General features: G+C 43.0%; 1 protein-coding gene across 2 annotated transcripts in view; it reads right to left on the minus strand.

The window, feature by feature from the left end:
• Positions 1-752: 752 nt before the first annotated feature.
• Positions 753-23,124, minus strand: part of ZC3H7A (zinc finger CCCH-type containing 7A) — a 33,725-nt gene continuing 11,353 nt past the window's right edge. For both annotated transcript variants that reach the window (XM_088017373.1, XM_028117467.2), the window contains exons 4-23: positions 21,516-21,713; positions 20,109-20,267; positions 19,772-19,852; positions 19,626-19,664; positions 18,948-18,981; positions 18,177-18,460; positions 16,154-16,358; positions 14,996-15,060; positions 14,246-14,432; positions 13,103-13,264; positions 12,042-12,238; positions 11,662-11,762; positions 11,039-11,220; positions 10,308-10,384; positions 9,328-9,461; positions 8,814-8,919; positions 6,194-6,302; positions 4,356-4,489; positions 2,496-2,659; positions 753-1,668 (exon numbers count right to left, since the gene is read on the minus strand). In XM_088017373.1, coding sequence (XP_087873499.1) covers positions 1,479-1,668; positions 2,496-2,659; positions 4,356-4,489; positions 6,194-6,302; positions 8,814-8,919; positions 9,328-9,461; positions 10,308-10,384; positions 11,039-11,220; positions 11,662-11,762; positions 12,042-12,238; positions 13,103-13,264; positions 14,246-14,432; positions 14,996-15,060; positions 16,154-16,358; positions 18,177-18,460; positions 18,948-18,981; positions 19,626-19,664; positions 19,772-19,852; positions 20,109-20,267; positions 21,516-21,713 — 2,808 coding nt within the window. In that variant the 3' untranslated portion in view covers positions 753-1,478. The remainder of the gene's footprint in view (positions 1,669-2,495; positions 2,660-4,355; positions 4,490-6,193; positions 6,303-8,813; positions 8,920-9,327; positions 9,462-10,307; positions 10,385-11,038; positions 11,221-11,661; positions 11,763-12,041; positions 12,239-13,102; positions 13,265-14,245; positions 14,433-14,995; positions 15,061-16,153; positions 16,359-18,176; positions 18,461-18,947; positions 18,982-19,625; positions 19,665-19,771; positions 19,853-20,108; positions 20,268-21,515; positions 21,714-23,124) is intronic.

Consider the following 23,124-nt stretch of genomic DNA (forward strand, 5'->3'; position numbering starts at 1 on the left):
GTCACAGGCAGCCTCTGGTTCTTCTAGATGTTCTACTTGTCTCATCTCACTACCGGCAGCTATATCCTCCTCTCCACGGTGGCCGGACTCACATACAGGAACCAAGACCCTTTTCCGTTACCCCCCTAAACCCACTCATTCAAGGGCGTCACGAGGAAGTGACTTTGTGTGAGGGTTTGAAGGCTTGGCACATCACAGCCCAGCAGATCCCTGTCTTCCAAGCCCATCCACCACTGCCCCCGACCCCCAACCCCAACAAGGACAGAGCACTGGTAACAACCTCAGGACATAGCAGCCCCCCACCCCCACCCCACACCCTGCAGACCACTCTTCTTCCTAGTTCACCGTGTCCCAGCCTCTGAAGCAGGTCAGGGTCCCAGAGGACAGCTTAGCTCTGTCTTTGTGTCTGCCGGCCATCCTGCCAACCAACAGCCCTATTGAGACCGTTGTGCCAGTCATCTGTGGAAACCCATGGCCCACATCCTAGCTGGCTGTTTGTCTCCTTGCTACTCATGCATCTGAATGTAACACAGAAGAGCCCCAGAAGAGTTAACATGTCACTGAACAAGAGAAGCTGCTTATCAACCCAAATCTGGGAGAGAGTGGGACAGAGTGAAAAGATGCTATCATGTCTAATTTGCATACTATCATTAATTGCTTAAAGGCATTAAAAAAAAATCAAAACTGATTTTAGGGCCCATTTTCAATAATTCTTTGGGGGGGGACGACCACACCAAAAAATGAAAGACATCTATATATAAAATGTTTATTACAGGCAATATTGGTCCATACACTACACAATACCAACAGTACAAGTGTAATCTTTCAAAATCATCATTTAAACAGCAAAAGACCAAGAAATAAAATTTGAATCAACTGATTATTTTTTCAAAATAGTCTCAATGCACATTATCCTTAGTTCCCTTATTATAGTGAAACATACAAATACAGAAAAATACCCCATTTAACATGTACTAGTGTTAAATGGTTATTTGGCTTAAAATCTGAGTTAAGAAAATCCTTTTTAGCAACCTACGTACAGATAAGTAGCAAACTTCATTATATTAAACAAATTTGTTCCATTTAAAACATGTGAAGAATTTCATCCATCATGTCTTCTGACCCCTAGCGCAAGTGTCTACTCTCTCACCAAGATGGTTCTTATCTGAAGGACCAACTCAAGGAGTCGTCTTAGACATAACCTTACCCTCTTCCCCAACACACTTCATCCAAAAGTCTGTTCAACAGATGGCAACAGGGTAGCGGTCACTTCGCCATTTGATGCCAGTGGTGCCATGAGAGCATGGCCAGACCTGTTAAACAGCGCATTTTCCTACCTACTGTGGGTTGCTGCTCAGGAGGGACGATAGACGCCAATACAAGCAGAAAATCTGCAGCTCCTCTGCTACGTGCCTTAGAACACCTTCAATTTTTCTGGTCAATGCTTTGATTAGGTAACATACATAAAAGCCAGCATATTAGTTTAAATCTTTAAACAAAAAACTATATTTTCCAAAGTCATTATCATTTGGGGCGATTAAGTGATCTTTTCTTGCTTTGTTGAGCTTCATCTTTAGGGCATCCCTTCTTTCTTCCCATTCATGGAGTTCGGCGTTCCCATGTGCAAATTTACAGCCATTCCCTTCTGTGCAGGTGCCCTTCATATACCTGCAGGGCGAGTCAGCGTGGGTGGTGAGCGTCCCCAGGTTATTTATACAAACCCAAAAAGTGCGTGCTTCACTAGCTTGGTGATTTGCATAAAACTTTTAGTTCAAAATCTTAAGCCTAGAAAAATGAACATTAGATAGCCTTGACATCTACAATGGAAAAAAAAATAGCCCTTTTAAATGTATTTGGTGAGAAATACTGATTGATGAGGGGAGGAAAGACTGCAGTCCTTCCTGATGCAGGAGAAAGAAATCAGAAGTGATGCTACGTAAAAGATGTCTTCAATAGTTTGGAGTAGCACATGGATCTGAACTGGGAAATTACATACAGACAGTGATTTGACAAAATGAGGAGCAATTCCAAACTATCTGGTTTTTTTGCTAAAACATCTTCTAAGGCAACTTAAACAAAGGGGCGATAGTAACCTCTGGGATGTGCCCTCTGACCTGAGTCGGTTCCATATATGCATTGGAACAGCCAGTATTCAGAGGCAGTTTCCGAACCGACGAACATCCCCTGCAGGGCACCTTGTGGTTAGCCACTCACCCCTGACAACTCAAAGATGGTTTGGGCAAATTGGAACAAACATACATCTCTCCTCGGTTATCTTAAGACATCTCAACCCCATATGGGCAGGCTAGTCAATCTTTTCACGTAACCACAGAAGAGTGAAGAAACATCCAAGGAGCAACTAACACTTCGAGCCCCAATCCAAGCACCCACTCTCAGACCTCCTCACCCCCATAACCTCTGCCCACCGCCAGGATGACTGAGCGAGTCACGTGACCTCAGCACTCTCCACGCAGGAGGTTACGAGAGCTACGTACCTATCACAAATACTAAAATACCCGGTTGGAAAGCGGTGCTGCCAGCAGTACTGGTCGTCCTCGGTGTGAAAAACCTTCTCCTTGTGCTTCTCAGAAGAGATGTGGCCTTGCCACTGCTTCTCACTGTTACAGTTCTTGCCGCACATCCAGCAGTGGAAGTCCGCCTAAAGTGCACGGGAGACACGCGTCCCGTCAGTGGGTGTTGTCTGGGTCCCTCAACGGGCCAAACACGGTTTGGGGAGGGCACCAGGGCTAGAAACCCAGACTCTATTCTCGGGGAGCCCATCTGGGGGGGGCGGGGGGAGCGGGCCAGAAGGTAAAGCTCAAAGTCAAAGTCAGAAACTGGACCGAGAAAAGGATCCCAGCACTGGGAGGAGGGCCAGAGCACAGGCAGCAGAGGGCAGTGTCCAGCGAGTCTCTGCCTGAGAGGTGATGGGGGCTGGTGCGCAAACAAGGACGTGTGTAGGGAGGACAAGGGGCCAGGTTCACATGAGGACCCTGGGACGGATGAACACTGTGAGGACCAGCAGAGAGGACGGGAAAGCCCGGAGCTCTCCAGCTGCAGAGGGACGAGCAGCCTTGCCATTCAGGGCACATGAAATGATCTCCTACAATGGGCCAGGACTCACGCCAGGGACCAGGGAAGCCCAGATACTGGGAGGACTCGTTCCCCGGGGCACAGACCTACACAGAAGGAACTGTGTCCTCGTCGGTGGAAGACCACCACAGATGCAAGCTGTAAGCATCTGGGCGGTGTTCCCCAAATGCCCTGGGAAAGCATCATTTGCAAGTGGGTAAGAACAGATTCCTGGAGACTTCCCATGAGACTGTGACTCGCTACATCGGGGGGACAGATGAAGATCTACCTGATTAAACAGCCCAGGTAAATCTCCCAACCCAGCAGGTCCAGGTGACCCTGCTTTGGGAACACAGGAACACTTGAAAGGTGGCAAGGGAATCAGCGCTGTGCCTTGGCAGAGGAGGTGGAGTTCAGAGGGCACATCCCAGGCACACGCGTGGGGGCAAGGCCAGGCCACAGACGTGACCCAGATCCAGCAGAGTCAATTATGGGGAGGTGCCAAAAAACAAAACAAGAAACAAGGAGCGGGATAACGCATGTGCCTATGTCCCCTTTAAAAACACAAGCCAAGCAGAACTATAGCTTAGGAATAAATATGTCAAAGATAGGTAAACATAGCCTGGATTTTTGAAATACACACTGGATCTTGCCTCCCCAGGGATGGGGGACAAAAGGGGTTCCAACTCTATCTGTAAACATTTTATTTACTTCACAAAAGCAAACACAATGAACTGTTAACATGGTGGGCTCAAGATAGTCATTATACTGTCCTCCTCACTCTTATAAAAACTTTTAAAAGAAAACCCAAACAGTAAAAAACCACAGAGGACTTCAGGTATCCACAGAACCCTGAGGCAGAGGCCAGACGCTGGCAGGTAAGGAGAGAATGCGGCGGGGGCGGGGGGCGGGGGTGTGTTAGCACCCACGTTTCCAGAGCATCTTCTGAGGCCCGGCTTCAGCCTAAGTGTCCGGGACCCACCCTACTTCACTTACCCATCACGACCCCCCTCAGGGATGCTCATTAACCTGCCCAGGGCCACAGGCTCGTAAGGAGAGGCCCCAGCATTTAGGCTCCAAATTCTCTGGCTCCAAAGTCAGCAAAAGGATCAAGGAAAGGATCTGCTAGAATCGGGGGACTTAAGTTTAACGGCCCAAGGCCACCCACCAGAGGGAGGTGGAGAGACGGGAGGAGGGCAGGCAGGCAGCCAGCGAGGGCACCAGGCTTGAGGGAAAGAGAAAGAAAGGAAAGGCTCCATCAGTGGTGGAAGCGAAGGACTCACGGTAACTTCAGCGTAATCTGTTGGCATGTGAATTTGTTTTCCGTTTTCCTTGTTTGATTGACTGGCAACATCATCACTTTTTTCATTTTTTTGACTCTTTAGCCAGAGTTCATAAAACTGCTCCATATCTTGTACTAAAGAAAAAGGAATCACTTTCAGCAGCGGAAATGTAAATACACCATTGAAATACACACAAGATCATGCACACCTTTTCTATCAGTTGGCATACATTTTCGAGAGGAAAGTGAGATGGCAGAACGGAGACGGATTACATTAGGCAAGGAGAGGGGCCCTGTCCAAGGGGGGAGGTAAACCCTCATGGCTCTGAACCTAATTCCGGACTGTTGAGAGTGCCAACGTTAGCTTTCAAGATGAATTAACTCCCTGCATTTGCAAGACCCTTTGGGGGTGCTGAAAAGTCAGAAACCATTAAAAGGGTATTGCTTAAAAAAAAAGCACCTCCCACTGCTTCATGTTGCCCCCAGTAAAACACTCACTATCACCTCCGTAACTATATGGGCTACTAAACACGGCTTGGGGGCCTGCAGCAGATACACTCCTGTCTACTAAGAAAGACCAGAAACTCACTACTACTAGACCGAGATTCTGAACCTGACGGGAGCCTGTCACTCGAGCCACCGTCCCCGAGGACCCACATGCTGGGGTGCAATTTACAACAGCACAACCGTGACCAGGTCCTGGGCAGTGGCTACAAGCTGCTTCCTACAGTAAGAACAAGTGCATTCGGCATGACTATCAAGTGCGAAGCCAGGTTTCTCGACCTCACTGCTGGGCCAGCTAATTCTCTGCTGTGGGGGGCTATCCTGTGCATTGCAGGATGTTTAACAGCATTCCTAGACTCTACACACTAGATGCCAGTAGGACACCCCACCCAAGTCATGACAACAAAAACGTCTCCGGACATTGCCGAATGTTCCGAAGGGAGGCGGGTATATGTGGCAAAATTCATCCCCGGTTGAGAACCACTGCGCTAAAAAAAAATCTGGTAATGAGGTTAAGGTCAAAAATCGGCTTTGCTGCCTGCACAAGTGTTTCTAACAATATGTCATCAGACTAAGATGAGAGGCCACCTAGAAATCCTTCTCCATCCACACCAGTTGGAGCAGGAATCATTGCAACAGTCCTGGTATGCAAGGACATCTTCGGTAAGGCCCAAGAGTATGTCCCTTCTCCAAGCAAGACAGTGAGGAGTCCTGTCCACACAGGTCACCGAGTGTGAACAACAGTTAAACACAGCAGGGGACATGCTTCAATCTGACTGGTTCTTGTAATTCAGAGATTGCAGATCTTAGGCAGTTGGTAAATTTCCATCAGTTTCCTAGAGATTAAACAACGATCCCCATCCTTGCAGTAAAACCTCTCCAGTCAAAAGTGAAAGGCTGTCTGAGGCTCCTCTCAAAGACTCCCATGATCAACTTGCAGTTTGACCAAGATAAACATTCTCTCCTCAGGCCTCTGAATCTGGGGCTGTTCTACCGGGAAGGCCTCCGTGAGGAAACCTTCAATTCTAACCTGATTTTTCAGGGGTGCCTATTCACAACTGGAGCAGATGGTCTGATTCAGTCAAGAAGGACTGAACTTCCCAGGCCACGTTTTGGGAACACGTCTGTGTCATACAAATACTCCCATATATTTGTATCTGGCTCTGACCGAAGCAAACACAGATCAGATGTCAGGCTCTACTCCACTGACAAAATGGCACAATGCAAACTACTCCCTGGGTTCAAGGTGAGCTGGCATATGTACAGAGAGGAAGGAAACTTCCCAGCAGGCTAGATTTCACGGATGTCAAGCCAGAGGTTAAGAGAGCAACTTACTCCCATTCTCCTTCATGTATGTCCACACTTCCCGCTCCTCAGGACTATGAGCAAAGGAACAGTTCCCAACATACTGACATTTTTTCCCAGAAGCAATATGATTACACAGCTGTTTAAAAAAAAAATGAATATCCTTTAAGACAAGAGTACAGTTAGTAAAACTGCCTAATTTTTACATTTAAGCAAAATAAGCGTTATTATCTGTGCTAACACTGAGTAACACAATTATTACATAAGATTACTTTGAATGAATTCAAATTGACTCTAAGCCCAACATACACGAGATGATATTAAGCTTTCTTATCTCAAAATTTTTCAAAAGAAAATCTCCAAAAGAAAAAAAACAAAGTATGGAACTAGGATATGGAATATTTTCTTATAAGAAAATGTCTACAAACTCCCTTATTCAGAGTACCTGCTTTTAACACAGCAGAGCATTCGATCTCCACAGTGCAAATCTCTGGCCCCCTCAATCTGACAGCAACTCCTCTCCCTGCCTAATCCCCACGGAGCCTCCTTGTCAGCTCCTGGGAGGCAGTAAAGAAACTACGGACTACTCCAAAGGTCCTGAACAGTGTCAGGAAAAATCTCAGACATTTAGCTTACTTATAACCCATTCTGGTAGCTAACCTCAGCCATCATTTGTTCGATATGCATTGTCTGGAGACAATGAATACATGAGCCAGGCCATCCAGTTACATAGCGTTCAAATATTACCTCTTCTGGTTATTTGCATTGTGTTTTTACTAAGTAAATACAATGAAACTGGTAGGAAAATAAGGTGACAGCGATCAGCAAAATGTAGATGTCTCTAAGAACCACAACTATCAAGAACTAAGAAAACCTCCATCACCAAGACAGCTCATTCTCAAATATCAATATACTTGTCTTTATAGAGCATTCTAGTACAATTAATTGTTAGCCTACTTTGTGTTTCAACAGAGGCTGGCCCTATATGTTAGTTTACATAATATCAGATACTTAGCATCAGTTTTTGCTAAAAATCTAAAAGCAGTCAGTCCTGAATACTGCAGGTTTCCTTCCTTGGACCAATGTCAACGCCCCTGCCCCCCGCCCCCAATCCTCTGCATAAAGTGAAACCCCAATAAGTTCTTAGGCAGGTATTACTAGGGAAACATTTACCATAGTCTCTCAAAGTTCAATGATAAGGAGCAGGGAGAAGAGAAGATAAAGGAGAAGGCCGGCCACTGTGCTGGGTTTTTACATAACACCATCTCATGTAATCTTCCCTAGGACGTAATTATTCCCATTTACAGATGAGCAAACTGAGGCTGAGTAACTTGACCAGGGCCCTTCTGGCAGACTCTGAAGCCCATTCTCCTTCCACCTCACCATACTGTCTACACACATACACACACAGAGTATTATTTCTTCTTTTAGAAAAAGGATCCCTTAGCAATACCTAGTATGGTAGAAAAAAAAGAGGAAATGAGCTACTGGTGCATTGCACGGCAATACAGCACGTCCGAGATTAAAGAATAATCAGTAGTCCCAGCAGCTGAACTAGAATCGTTCTCAGTCACCTTTGTTTTAACAAAGAATGAGGAGTACACCCGTAATCTCCTCTTTTAAAGCCTAAGATATCCATGGTTCCAACAAACCTTCTTCCCCTCCTACAAGGCCCACCAATTCAATCACTCAGATCCCCAAGTCTAAAACCACTGTGGATGAAACACAAACATACCGCCTCCTTCAGAGACTGACCTCGTAACCTGTGTATGTTTACAAAATGCAAGGTACCCTGGGCGACGGGAAATTAACCTGCCTCTTCCTCAACTCTCTTGGGCAAGTCAGAGAGGGGGCATCATTTCCAAGGGGACTCTGCAATCCACCTGCTCTGCTTCTGTGGGCAAACAGTTCTCTCCTTCTGTCCACCGTTGGGGCAGAAAGTTTACTGCCTGTCAATGCTCCAAGTGTCTCTGTTTAACTCACACAATGACATCCCTCCAGACTCACTCCAGACTCTCTCCCTTGAAGAGTCAAGTCCAGAGCCGGCTCAAGGGGTTTGCTTGGACAGTTACGTTCAAGACCACGGAACGCAGCAGAGGGTATGGAGCAGAAACGTGCCACCTCATGAATGAAATACGACCCTTTCAGTTGGTCTGGTACCTTCTAAGGGTTTTTTGAAGAACATGTGCCTCGAACACTGACCACTTTTCCTTTGGGTTACTTTTAGAAAATCCTATAAAGTGGGGTATCTTTTAGCTAATATCTATTGCTTAAGTCAAAGAAACTTATCAGTAGCGTTCATAGTAACAAAAGGCCTTGAGTTGGATAGCAAAGCCTAGGAATCAAGTTTAAATGAAATCCTCTCCTACTCACTCCCAAAGTAATTCATCTGAAAAATAAGGTAGGTCATGCCCATAACTATTTCTTGAGTCCACCGTCTATTTCCTTTCTGCGAGTAACTCATCCAATCCCAGTCAATCTGAAAACTGTCACAGAACCACACATACAAAAGGGGAAGGAAAACAAGAGGACCATTTAAAAATTCTGGTATTACGACGAGCACTGAAGTTCCAATCTGAATCACTACTACTTTCTAATGATTTGAAATGCCTAATAAAAAAAAAAAGTGGCTTAAAAGTTACGTATGTACATCAAACTGTAAAGGCATTTGTTTCTTTGTGGGGAGAGGACGGATGTTCATCCACTTCTTACGTTCGATGGACATCACTCTCATCGCACGCCGATCTCTGGTCCACCTAAGAAACATGGAGTTCAGAAAAAACAGAGACACACTGGCACAAGGCATAATATAAAGGGACAGGTACAATGTCCGTACCTGAAGGACCAGAGATTTTTTTCTCAACCCTTCTAAAAGAAATGCCTTATGATTCTGTCATTGCATTTCCTATTATTTTAACAGACATTCCCTAGGAATCCTGAACAAAGAACTGATCAAATTCAGAGAAGAAACTACCAAATTCTGTTGAATTCTTATCTATGAAATCGTAAAAATCTCTTCCCTTTCACTTTGCAATTACTCCTACGTTATCTACTTTGCTCTGCTCTCTTCAAAGTCAATCGTTTTTTCTTCTATGTATGATTTTATACCCATGTAACAGAATTATGAAACAGGCATTGTTTGCACACACTCACACACTACTTACGAGTGCCTTGCTTTTGCACTACAATATTTTCTGTTTTTGTCTGGTTCAATGACTTGGCCATTTCTCAGACACTGAGCACACACAAATTTTATCTTCATATTAAGAGATCCGGGCATTATTTGATTGCCAAGTACCTGAAACAATTAAAACATAAGTTTTACTTTTAAGAGAACACCAGTTTTTTGAGAACAAAATACTGAATTGCCAGGTATGTCTTTTCTCATAATAGCATACATACAATTTCTGATACTGTCTGGTTTGATGAGTTGACCATTATATACACTATCGGAGACACTGAGTAGATAACTAAATCTCCAATTCTCCACCCAATGCAAGAGAATATGATAGGTGCAGATTACAGACACCAAACCTCAACTTATGAAAGCCAGCTCTGGAGGGTGATAACCAGGATTCTGTGGGCGGGGAGGTAGTGGATAGAGCAGTCCTGCCAGGTGGGAAGCAGGACCACAGACACAGTCTACCTCCTGCACTCCGAGGATCCCCACAGCCCAAGAACCCAACTGTTTTGCCAATTAAACTGAGTAAGAGAACTGTATCCTACAGCCTTGGCAGGTATTATGGGATGCCTACTTTTTTTTTTTATTATTATGATCAACTAAAATTTGGGATTTTTTTTACATTAAGAATAAGTCAGTGAACAGTAAGAATGTAAGTGGACTAGAAGTATAAACTGCATCTGGGGCACCTGGGTGGCTTAGTCAGTTAATCATCTGCCTTTGGCTCGGGTCATGGTCCCAGGGTCCTGGGATCGAGTCCCACATCAGGCTCCCTGCTCCAGCGGGGAGCCTGCTTCTCTTGCTCTCTCTCTGTACCTCCCCCCAACTCGTGCTCTCTCTCTCAAATGAATAAATAAAATCTTCTTTTTTTAAAAAAGTATAAACTGCACCTGCCAACAAGTGGCATCCACGCAGTCGCTCCAGAAAGGACACCAAATGCAGAAAGTACACAAGAGAAAATACCTGAGCTCCAGGTACGTTCGCTTCCAAATTTTGCCAATATCGTTTAGATTCTTGAGCGATAGCATCATGTGAGATACCTGGGAAATGTACAAGCCTTCCTTTAGGTTCTCCCTCTTTGCATGAACAGTCCACCCATCCAATCACAGACTCGATTCCCTCATTACCCCCCATGTAGCATAATCTGCCACCAAAGATGAATGCATGTCACATCACTCTTTTTCACAATGGATATTTACAAATATAGCTCTTGGTGCGGTCGGAGGAATCTCTCTTCCTCACAAAAGCACACTACATGCATGAACTCGTACCAGCAAGTCACTACATGAGGCTATACTCAAAATAAGCCACTCTAAAAATGAACAGTGACAGCTTAAAGCTAAGGATAAAATCAATAGTTATGTTGCCATATCACGATGATAGAGAAAAGTCTCTGATACTGCTCTCTGCCAAACCCTGATTGCTTTTGAGGAGACCTTTTTTTTTTTCCACTTAAGTTTTTTAATTCCAGTAGAGTTTACGTACAGTGTTCTGTTATTTTCAGGTGTGCAATATAGTGATTAAGCACTTCCATCACCCTGTGCTTATCATGATAAGCATGCTCTTCATCCCCATCACCCATTTCATGTGCCCCCCCCCCACCTGCCCCCTGGTGACCATCAGTATGGTCTCTAGAGTGAAGAGCCTGTTTCTTGGTTTGTGAGGAGACATTTCTTCATCATGCACAAACCTACCTGTTTCATTTTGTAATATCCAGACTTTAAGTTCTACAAGACTATGCGCATAAAAGCACTCATCTTCCCTTAAACAGCCATATCGAACCTCATGTCGACATAAATCAAGCTGACACTGACCATGAAAAGAACGTATTTTGGAGTATTTTACTGTTGTCTCTCGCAAAATGTGGACAAGGCACCTAAGAAACAAACAGAGTGATGTATTATTGTTCTGCCAAAGCCTGTTCAAAAGAAAACAAATACAAATATATACATACATCAGGTCAAGCTCTAGACTGAAAATACATCTTTAAAATCTTTATCAGAAAAAATAAATCACTTTATGCAATTGTTGAATTAATGGAGGGGGAAGATGACTACACATTAAGCCATAAAATATTTAAATCCATGTCATAAGAAGCCACAAATCAATAATGCTTTTCTGTAGAAAACATCAATAATTCATTTAAAAATTCCCAGCAAAATATACTAATAGACATTTTTAAATAGTCATCATCTTTCAAAACAGCGACAACAGAAGAACAGGGCTAAGATGCCTGGGGAGATACTACTCTGGTTTTATTTGGATCTAAAAACAGAATCTATTGTGTCACTATAAAAATTAGAAACTACCAACATACTTATTGTCTTCAAACTCATGCTTTGTAACCGGGTGAGAACAAGAAGTAGAATTATCTTTATTTCTTTTACTTATCATTCTAGGCTTATGATCAAAACATTTCTGGAACAGACAGAGAAGAAGAATTACCACAACAACATAAAACAAAATAGAACTTTTGTACCATACTTATTATGCACATGCTTATACATTACATACTTCTACTGATTAATATTTAAAATAAGGTTTTTGTATTCTTTTGGATCCTAGTAGTAACTACCATTGGCTGAGTGAATGCTCCCCATTATGGCCGGACCAGTGCTCAGTATTTTCTACTTCTGGGCTTGCAAGTCAGAAACTCTCACCGATTCTACAGCAGAAAATAAGGCTCAGAGACAGTACCTCACAAAGGAATATGAATTCTCCAAGATGCTCTTGGAGAAGTTTGAATACGGTGAGGTTGATCTTTCCATTGCCACCAAAGAAAGCCTCTCTGCTGAACGCCCCTTTCCGCTCCAGCGTCCAGATGTCTATCTCTTCTTGGCAATAAGCAAATGTGCAATGGCCTGAGTATCTACATTCCTCCTCAGCAGCAACATCTAGAAAGACAGACAATTAAAAGACGGTGAAAACACGGCCACTGTTTTTTCAAAGCCAGTCAATATTAAACATGTTTAGGGCACCATCTGAGTTTCTCGAACAACTCACGGATAGCTTCAAGCAAGGACACGCAACTTACTGCGCAGGGATGGTACTGGCTCTAAAACAATGGCACACGAGCCTGAATTATTTCTATTTCTGACAGGGAAAAGACTTTGATTCTCTCATGTACTCCGTCTAAGCTTAAAAAATCATTTAAGGACATTCAAAGCGCATTCAGATGAAGCAATCTGACAAAAATGAATCCACAAAGTTCTCTCAAAAGCAACCTCAAAGAGCAACCTTCTCAAAGCCTTAGTTCAGTGTTCTGACTCTGTTTAGACTAAGTCCGGGAACTTCAAGTGTGAGACAGTTTTCCGTTTGAAACCTGGTCAAAGCCTGTTTCGATAAACATCAAGAAAACAGACACTGTGTAAGAAGTTAAAGACAGGGGTGCCTGGGTGGCTCAGATGGTTAAACAGCTGACTATCGATTTTGGCTCAGGGTCATGGGATTGAGCCCTGTATTGGGATTTATGCTCAGCGAGAGTCTACTTGAGATTCTCTCTCTCTCTCTCCCCCCCCCCACTGCCCCCCACCCCTGCTCACACCTGCTCGCTCAAATATTAAAAAAAGAAGTTAAAAACAAAGGTAAAAATAATAAATAATAATAAAAAAATACAAATGTCTCAACCCAAGGAACTTGCTACAATAAACTCTACCTACACACTTTTAGTAACAGTAATGGGGGAACCATTAGAATAAATGTAGCAAATCATTTATCACTTATGTCATGCATGCCAATTAAGTAATTACAGTACACACCTTTACATATATAATACGGTCCTTCATAATTTGTTTTTGTTGGTCTTGGACGTATTTTTTTCCATGATTTATCATCAACATTCTTTATTCTACCAATTAAAATATCCTTCTTACATTTATGATCCATATTAGCATGATAAGTGAAATCCATTAACTTCGGGCCTGGAAAAGATGTGAAAAAGGATTGCTCGAAGGCACAAAAAGTAACGTTTCATTTCACAGGCACATTTACAAGCAGATGTGAGCAGATGGATACTGATTATTACATTCCCACAAAAATCCTATTTTTATAACTCCCAAATGTAAATAAGCTACTGATTTGTGCCTCTTATATGCTATCTGTCAGAGAACACAAAAGTTTTATTAGACACCAGTGGCCTCAAAACATACCCTTACTTAACTACGAGGACAGGAATTCTTATGGCTTCTAAAGGTAAAGAACACCATTAAATACGCAACTAAGAAAGAAAATGAATTTGGATCCAGTTTAAGACAAACTGTGTTTCTATCACCTGACTTAGGGGTAAAGACATGAAACAAACCAACAGAATAGACTTCAATTTTATAAACATTACATCAAATATTGGTCTTAGAACGCTTTTTTTCTCGTTCTTGCTTTATTTGAAAATGATCACATTCTTGGGGGCCCTGGCTAGCTCAGTAGGTAAAGCGTCTGCCTTCAAGCTCAGGTCATGATCTCAGGGTCCTGGGATCAAGCCCCAGGTCATTGTGCTCCCTGCTCAGCGGGCAGCGTGAGTCTCCCTCTGCCTCCCCTCCCCCCCCCGCCCCCACTCATTCTCTCTCTTTCTCTCTCAAATAAATAAAATCTTTAAAAAAATGATCACATTCTTAAACATGTATGTAGAATATAAAGAATTTCATAAAAATTTCAATAAGATCTCAAAATCAGGTAGATGTTCCATTCCATATAATTCTATAAATGAAATCATATCAAATAAGAGCAGACTTATCCTATTAGACTCCAAGGGGCCCAAGTCAATAATTGCTGCTTGCTAAGCAAGAACTCAAATAGGGCTGGGAGAATCACAGTAGCTGGTGTTTTCCACGCCTACTGACGAATTCCTAAGAACTCTCAGATGGGCTAGCTTATTAATATCGTCAGCTCCTTTGTTTGGTCCTGACCTGATTTTACAAAACAGATCTGACAAGCTTGTCTCAGTTCATGGGTTCCTTCGAGGGGATGTCTTGGGGTCACTGATGAAGGTGGTTTAGTAAGTGCACTTCCAAAAAAGTTTCCGAAGTCATTTCTGGGGTGGCTTGAAATTCCCAGGAAACTCTCAGAAGCAAACAAGGTGCCTGGGCCATTCATCTGCAAGAAGAATAAGAAAAAAAAAAAACAAAAAACAGGAAAAAAAAACAGCCAACAAATATTGCACTATCACTAAAGATGGAAACAAATTTGTGAAAATACGACATTCTTCATCTGCTGAAATCCGTACTAGTCTGTCCTTGCTGCGCTTCTATTTAAAAAAAAAAAAAAAAAAAACGGTTTCTTTCTGTTTTCCTCTCTTTGGGTCTCTAGGCCCCTCCCCCACTGTCTTTGATCCTCCGTGCAAAGTTGTTAAAAGTAACAGGTAACTGTTCTGCTTCGACAGCACAGCACACGCATTTTATCCGCCCTGATCTCAGCTTCCCTGTTTGGTTTCTGCCGCACTAAAGCCTCCTCCACGGTCTGCGACAGACCCAGTCTCACACACAGAGCATTTATGACCGGATGCTCCAGGAGAGTCTTATTTTACCGCTCTTTCCCCCAGCACACGCAAAATGTAAGGGAGACCAGCACGGCCATTCAAGTCAGTCAGTTACTTAAGCAAAAGGCCTCCGTTCACGTTTAAGCGACGACGCATTTACAAAAGAGGAAGTGACACTTACAAGTAAAAGGGAAGAATTACTGCTGCTAAGCGCTGTTCCCTCTCTAGAAGTGGAGGTGGGCAGATCTAAAATAATAAAAACACTTCAACAGACCTTCTCATTCTAATCATGCAACAAGAACATCAGGGCATCAGGGCTCAGGGGCTGACTACGGCTTCCCCGCGCTACTCCCCATCCTCACTCGTGACACCCAGACTGGGCAGTGGACTTCCCTCTGGAGACCAAGGGCACACACAACCCTCCAACACACTTATATAAAGAGCTGTTCTCGGAGACGTGAGCTAAAGCAGGGCCTACGGAGCAGGACCAGTTAAAAGGACTAAGAAAATAATTCATACGCCAAATGGGAACAGAGCCTCTCCTTTTCAAACTACGAAGCCGGAACTCGTCACAACATGAAGGAAATTAGTAAGGCACGATGACTTTCTCTATCTCAGTCTACCACTCGATTAATATGCTCTCTGCCCTTCTGTTTCACACTAATTTTAGGTTTTTCAGGTGTCAATCTCTTGAAAGCAATCGTTTTGATTTTTCTCCCTTTAACCATGTAACAATGCCTTAGAAAAAATCTGAAGATTGTTAGCATTATTGTTTAAAGTATATATTAGACCTGGAATTACGAAAACAGGAGTCAGACCAAAAACTCAGCAACCCGTTGTAAAAACTAAGGCACCCAGGCAGTGCACTGACCTCCAGGGAGGGAGCCTGAAACAGAAAACTCTGTAAATTCTGTAAGTCTAATTCTGAACAATTCTGACCCGACATTAGTCGTAACTAAGTATCTACCTCGTTCAGAATTTAAAAGGATAGCCTGTCTTTAAGATTCTCTCAGCTGGGGTACTCCTTTCTTGGAGAAAACATTAAAGTCATTTTGCCCCTCAAAACAACAGACACCCAGCTTAACAAAGTATCTTGTTTAAGAAAACAAACCGAAACGAGTGCCCCGTACATCCCTACATATTCCTATGCTTCCTGAGCTCCGGAATGGCACACAGCTCAGTCCAGGCAAATTAAAACTGAAGACTGAGTTTGTATATTTTCAGCTACCCTGAAAATAATCCAAGTACCAACTCCCTAGAGTTAAATAATTGCCAAACACAGAGGATCTTTTTTTAAAAAATTAACTGGGATTATTTACATAAATGGCTCGATTCTTACCTCGCTTGGAATCACTCATTGAAAATGAATTTAAAGAAGAGCAGAAATCTTCTAAGGATGAAGTCAAAGGCGGATACAGCTCGGAGAAGGATGGTGGAGGAGCATACCTTGCACCAATCGGCAAGGTGCCCAACAGAGATGCTGAGAAGGGTATGCTGGGGGGGACACTGGCAGCCGGGAGGGCTCCTCTGACTAAAGCTGATGGCTAGAAAAGAAAAAAAGATTCTATTAAAATCCAGGAAACTCAGTTACAAGTAGGCCGAACTGCTTTGAACATCAGCATATAGGCACAAACTCTGACGCTGGGTAATTAAGTAACAAAGTTGAAATCAAAATCAAGCCTCCATAGAATAATCTAGGCTACAGAGCTTAGTTCTCAGCAAGCCCACTTTTCAAAAAGGATCAAGGTCTGAAGGCCAGTACTGTTTCAAGCCAAATGTTACATTCACGTTTCATTTCCCTCTGATTCCTTCCCTTCACCCTACCCTGAGACTCATAAGAACTGGCTCTATTCCAGAGGAGTAGTGTGGGGGCTGGGGGAGAAGGAAGGTGCTCAAGGGAAGGGAGTTGCAGAAGCCAGACACCCTGGACCATCCTTCTTGGGGATGTGAAATGTACAATCTCACAAGGACAAATGGAAGGCTGCCTCTCTCCTCCCCGCTCACTGTGACAATTTACTGAGAGCTCCCACGCCTTGTTAAGTACTGAGGAAAGTTACATACTATCTATTTGTTAACCTTTCCAAGATACTTCCTACCATGAGGGCCACTGTACAGACCAGGAAACTGGGGGTGAAGTAAGTTGCCAAAGACCACAGAGGTGGGAAGATTCGAACCCCGGGGTGCCTGCCTTTTACACTGTACCTCCTCCCTCTCTTTCAGCCACACCGAAACCAGCTCTGAATTGCTCCCCCTCTTCCTCCTCCTCATATTATTGCTGCTGCCACTATTTCAAGATACTTTATGGCAGCGTCAGTAAACCTTTCCTGCGAAGGGCTAGATCATAAATATTTTAGGCTTTGCCAACCACAGTCTCTGTTTCAACTATTGGACCGTGTTGCTGCAATAAAAAGGCAGCCCACAGACAATACATAAGGGGGTGGTCGTGCCTGTGTTCCAACAAAACTTTACTGATGAACCTGAAATATGAATTTCATATCACTTTCATGTGTCAAAAGATACTGTTCTCCTTTTTTTTTTCTTCCAACCATTTAAAAATCTAAGACCCCCATTCTTATGTTGCAGGCCATACAAAAACAAGCCTCAGTCCAGATCTAGCCTGACCTTGGCTTTACAGTTACCCTGAGGCATTATCCCTTAAGCTCTTAATCCAAAAGACGTGTTTTTCTTTAAATATCAAATGCCTATTCTTTTTCAGAATTGTATTTATTTTTTAAGGATTTTGTTTATTTATTTATCTATTTGAGAGAGCAAGAGAAAGAGAGCATGTGCGCACAAGCGACCAAGGCTCCATCCCAGGACCCAGAGATCATGACCCTGAGCTGAAGGCAGTTGCTTAACTGAGTCACCTAGGTGCCCCTCTTTTTCAGAATTTTTAACACACCCTTTCCATGCTATGTGATTCCAACAGGTGTTGAGGAAAACTGGGTCATTACTAGATCAGCATTCCTTTTTTATTTAAAAAATAACCACTTGAGCCTGGTACCACCAGAGAAGGACAAAAGTAATTTTTAAGGTAAGAGACCTAAAGTTTAGCCTCAGCATTACCTGTAAGTAATGCTGAAAATACAGTTACATGGCAATTTTTTTTTTTTAATTAAACCTGGGGCACCTGGCTCAGTTAGTTAAGCATCCAACTCCTGATTTTGGCTCAGGTCACGATCTCAGGGTTGCGGGACTGAGCCCTGCATTGGCGCTGAGCATGGAGCCTGCTTAAGAGTCTCTCTCCCTCTCCCTCTGCCCTTCCCCCACCCAACCCAGCTCACGCTCTCTCTATAAAAATAATAAGAGACAAATAAAAATTAAGCCTGGCTTCAAAAGAGAGGAGTAACGCTGAAATTTACCATAACAGTTTCATTGGCTTCAGGGGCCGAATCAAGAAGGTCATCTATTTCATCTCCAAGGACCATATCTCCATCATCCAAAAATGCTTCCGGCATAGTGAAGGGGGTCTTCCCTCCATTTGCCAACACTGTTGATGGCAGAGAGCTCTCTTCCACTTGCAGTGGCAAAATAGAAGTTAAGGGCATAATGGGACCGGAGACCAGCTCACTTCCAACTTGGTGAGAGAAGCTGGATGTAGGCACAGAGACAACGGGAACGGCTTCCTGCCTCGGAGTTAATAAATCTGTAACACGGATAGAAACGTACTCACTCATCCTCAGTGTACTCACAGAAGACAAGCATGAAGAGCCAGTAACAGAGAAAATGAAGAGCTAGGTGAAAATAGGGAAGCGATTATAAAAATAAATGGAAAGACAATAGTAAAAGCAATTCAAATGAAAGGGTAAAAATAATTTTAAAAGTCATTTGTTTTACCCAGGAATAGACGTATTCACTTGTGAAAACGTATCCATCTTTCTCACAGTGCCTGGGCCCCTTTCTGGCCAGAGCTGTGAGATGCTGGCTGGGCCACAGGAGGTATTCAATGACCACCTACCGACATCCAGTATTATCAATCCCTTGCGGGCACATCCAGAAGCACCAAGGTAGTTTTCGAAATTATTCTTGCTTTAATACTAACAATCACACGGTAATCTTATCTGACGACACTACGAGACATACAATATCTAAAGCTGGTACTTTCTAGATGAAGAGGACAGGTGAAAACATACCTGGCTCGATATCTTCCACAGAACAGTTCAAAGCCTAGAAATTAAACCAAATAACGGATCATAGTATTGTCAGGATTCGACGCTACAAGCCATCTGTCATATCTCACTCTAAGAGAGCAATGCCAAGTTCTCACAGAAAGCTGACTTCCTTCCAGTTAAGATCCAAGAAACAAACGGAATATTCGGTGCCACGTAGCTAAGCAGGGCTAGTCAATCAGCACCACCACTGGCTTCTTGTGGACACTATTTCTCAACGGATACTCAGGAGCATCCCCGTTCCAGAGGGACTAGTCTAGCTGCTACTCACTCCCCAACTCACAATGGCATCCTAACAGCTCCAAGACTTACCTTTAAAAAACAACTCGTTAATTGTGTTTAACCCAATGACTCCCAAAATCAGTATGTGGCCCTGAGCCACTTTTTCTAATAAAACCTAACATCTACGAACATCCTGGAAAATGCTCCAATGGACTTCAGGAAATGCTGGGTAAAAGATATTACTTGAGTTGTTTGTTTCTTTTTATAGGACAGGAAGCTCTGGCCAATTATGTGTCTGAGGAACAAAAAGCTCTCAAAAATAGACGCAAACCAAAAACATTAAAAGCAGAACTGCCAATGCTTCTATCTGTTTTTTTTTTTAACAAAAAGCTATGAGTCTTACAGAAGTAATCACTTTACCTTGGTAGCCCCATCCCCAGGAACTGATTTTAATGAGAGCTGAAAGAAAAGAAAGATGCTAATTTTAAAAAATTAAGTTAAAAATAGAACTGACTCCAGGTAACAAAACAAAATGAAAATACCTCCTGCAGAGAACTCCGGCTTACCTCGGCCCTGACATATGCTTTTCTAATTTTAAATCCCAATTTCTGCGCTAATTCTTGAGTCAGTTTTACTACATGTTCATCCTGGGGGGGGGGGAGGTGGGGAGGAAAGAACAACGAAAAGGTGATTAATGGAGGCTTGTATTTACTAACTGTGAAGACAAATAGGCAAAACAGCTCTAACTCCTCTTCTGTCCAGACACTCGCTTTAGGATCACTTCCAACTCAAGCATGCAGACAGCTGGCTGGAAAATGTTAACTCTTTCCATGCCATTTCTCCACCCGGAAGCAAGGAAATGGTTATGATGGAAGTCAACAAACTGACGTATGAGGTCCATACCTGAGGCACGGCCAAGGAGCACTTCGCTACAGAGTCATAAGCCTCTCTGTATCTTCCTAAATCACTGAGAGCCTTCGATTTCCGATACAGAGCTTTGCAGTTACTGGCATTTAGACTGAGGACAGCATCACACTCTTCTAAAACTTTATCGTGGAAACCCTGAGATGTAAAGCCAAATAAAGTTAGCCACAATTCACTTCTTGCACTGATGCCTTCTTGCAAATGCAAACAAATGAAGATCCCGGACTACTACCCCCACCCCCTTTTAAACTCTTACGTTTGCGGTATTTTTCTAAAAATCACCCTCAAAAAAAAATTTTTTTTTAATTATCTTCATTATGAAATTTCAAATCCACAAAAGTACATAGAATATCAATCCCCATGTACCCATCACCCAGATCAGATAAACGTTAACAACTGGCCATAAAGGCCCCAGATCTTCAAGAAATAAAACTTTTCAGACTCGGCTGATGCCCCAGGAATCGTTCCCCTTGTCCTACTCTCTCCACTAGTTACCCTTTGTTGAAACTCATTAAAATGTCAACTGGAGAGGCACCTGGGTGGCTCAGTTTAGTTAGGCATCGGGCTCTTGGTTTTGGCTCAGGTCATATCTCAGTCATGAGATCCAGCCAAACGTCAGGCTCCAAGCTCACCAGGGAGTCTGCTGGAGATTCTCTCTCCCTCTCCCTCTGCTCCCCCGCCCTGTGCGTGCACACACACGCATTCTCTCTCTCAGATAAATAATCTTAAAAAAAAAAAATGTCAACTGGAAATATAACTCCCAAACAGCTAGCCGATGAAGAATCCACTACAGAAAACAAATCTGTGAACACCTGGGTCTTCCTGCACTTATTTCTCTTATAAGCAGACACAGCCCAGAAGCCAGACTCACATGGCAACTCTAAGGACCATCCAAGAAACAAATTATTTCTAAAATCCCAAAACATTTATCCAAAGCTGATTTTTCAAAGCCTCAGGCCCCGCATCGGGCTCCCTGCTCCGCAGGAAGCCTGCTTCTCCCTCTCCCACTCCCCCTGCTGTGTTCCCTCTCTCGCTGTTTCTCTGTCAAGTAAATAAAATATTTATTAAAAAAAAAAAAGTAAAACGGAAATTAGAAAGCTGATTTTTAATGTACTATGTTATTGAAAATGTTTTTTTCTCTCTAGAAACACCTTTAAAAAATCACAACTCGGGCACCTGGGTGGCTCAGTTGGTTAAGCGTCTGCCTTCGGCTCAGGTCATGGTCCCAGGGTCCTGGGATCGAGTCCCGCATCGGGCTCCCTGCTCCGCAGGAAGCCTGCTTCTCCCTCTCCCACTCCCCCTGCTTGTGTTCCCTCTCTCGCTGTGTCTCTGTCAAATAAATAAAATCTTTAAAAAATAACATAAAATAAAATAATCACAACTCACCATATTAGAATAGCAAGCAATACGATTTATATGCAGCTTTTCAATTATTTCTTTAGGGATGACAATTTCTTCAGACTTTGCATAACCAGCGATATTCAAAGCTTCCGTGTACTGGCTTATCGAGTTGTTCCAATCACGTTCCCGATAAACATCATTGCCTTCATTAAAAAGATTTCTCACAAGAGCACGTAAATATACCTTAAAGAAAGAAAGTTACCACTTGAAGCCCTTTACGGAACAAGTCAGGGTATGAGGAAATTTTAATTTGTGTACGGAAAACTTCCCGAGTCTTCTATGTGACGTAGCAATAAACACAGCTCTAAGAAACTGGGAACCGAGACCATGCCGCCGCCATCTCAGCAAGGGCTTTATCTTGCTCGCTTTTTAAAGAGAAAATTCAATTTCTCATGAAGAGAAATGCAGCAAAATATTTGTTCACATCCCCAACTCTGTGCCTGTGAGGCATTCCTACAAGGAGAAACTCTAGGTCACAAAGATTGAGCATCATAAGACTTCTGACTAGTATTTCTAAACTGCCTTCCAAAGGGGCAATAACGAGGAACACATCTAGTTGTTTCCTTCACGGCACCCCCACCAATACCGGGTAGTATGTGTGCACCTGTGTACGTGTACACATAAAACCCCTACTAATTTCTAGGTGAAAAACTGTCCCCTTTTTTATCTGCATGTCTGATTACCAACAATTTCCCACATTTTGCTGTTGTTGTTTCTATCCTTTTTGTTTGTTTGTTTCAGAGGTAGAATTTAGTGATTCACCAGTTGCAAATAATGTCCCACATTTTTATGGACCATTGTATTTCCTCTTTTGTAAATGTTTGCTCAAGTCAGCTACTGATTTGGGAGTGGGGATGTTAAACCCTTTTCTCACCAAGGAAGCATAGTATATGTATTCTTTCGGTACCTATAAAAGTTCTGAAGTTTCGGTACATGTAAAAGTTCCTTCATGATTTCTATCATTGCTTTAACGTTGTAAAAGTCAAGATCAGATAAATAGTACAAAAACAGATATTCAAGTCTTCAGTCTCATTTTATGAAATTCATGTCTAAGCAGACAAAAGTAGTAAAGAACACTGAACAGATCAACCTTTAACAAGGGAGGTGACGTGTGACCCAACACTTAACCCCTCGGGAACCCGGTTCCACATGTCAGGACTATAAAATGAATTGTAAAACGAACAGTTGTTCCAGGTGCTTTCTAGCCATAATACTCTCTGATTCTACATCTGTTTGGAGAGATGGAGCGGAGGGAGAAGGAAGAAGACAGAAAGGAAACAGAGAAGGGGGAGACAGAGAGGCAGAGAGAAAGAAGGACTTCTTAGAAGGATCCAAACCCACAGAGACAAGAAGCCACAGGTGAACTAACAGTCTGTACCGATGAAGGCCTTTAGTCTAAGACCCAGGGAACCGGGCTTTCACTGCGTTTCTCACTAGTTTTATCTCTAACTGTTCCCTCTTAGGATCCAGGCACCCTGACTGTTAGATCATCTCTTCTCCTACATAAGAGAGTGTGTGAACTCTCCTTTGAAACATAATCTGTCTCACTTGTTTTCAACGAAATAAGAGGTAGGCTAACAGTAATTTTCAAAGG

The sequence above is a fragment of the Eumetopias jubatus genome, unplaced genomic scaffold (genome assembly GCF_037043125.1).
Source record: "Eumetopias jubatus isolate StellerSeaLion01/CBP00866 unplaced genomic scaffold, mEumJub1_p1.0 scaffold_12, whole genome shotgun sequence".
Lineage (NCBI taxonomy): Eukaryota > Metazoa > Chordata > Mammalia > Carnivora > Otariidae > Eumetopias > Eumetopias jubatus.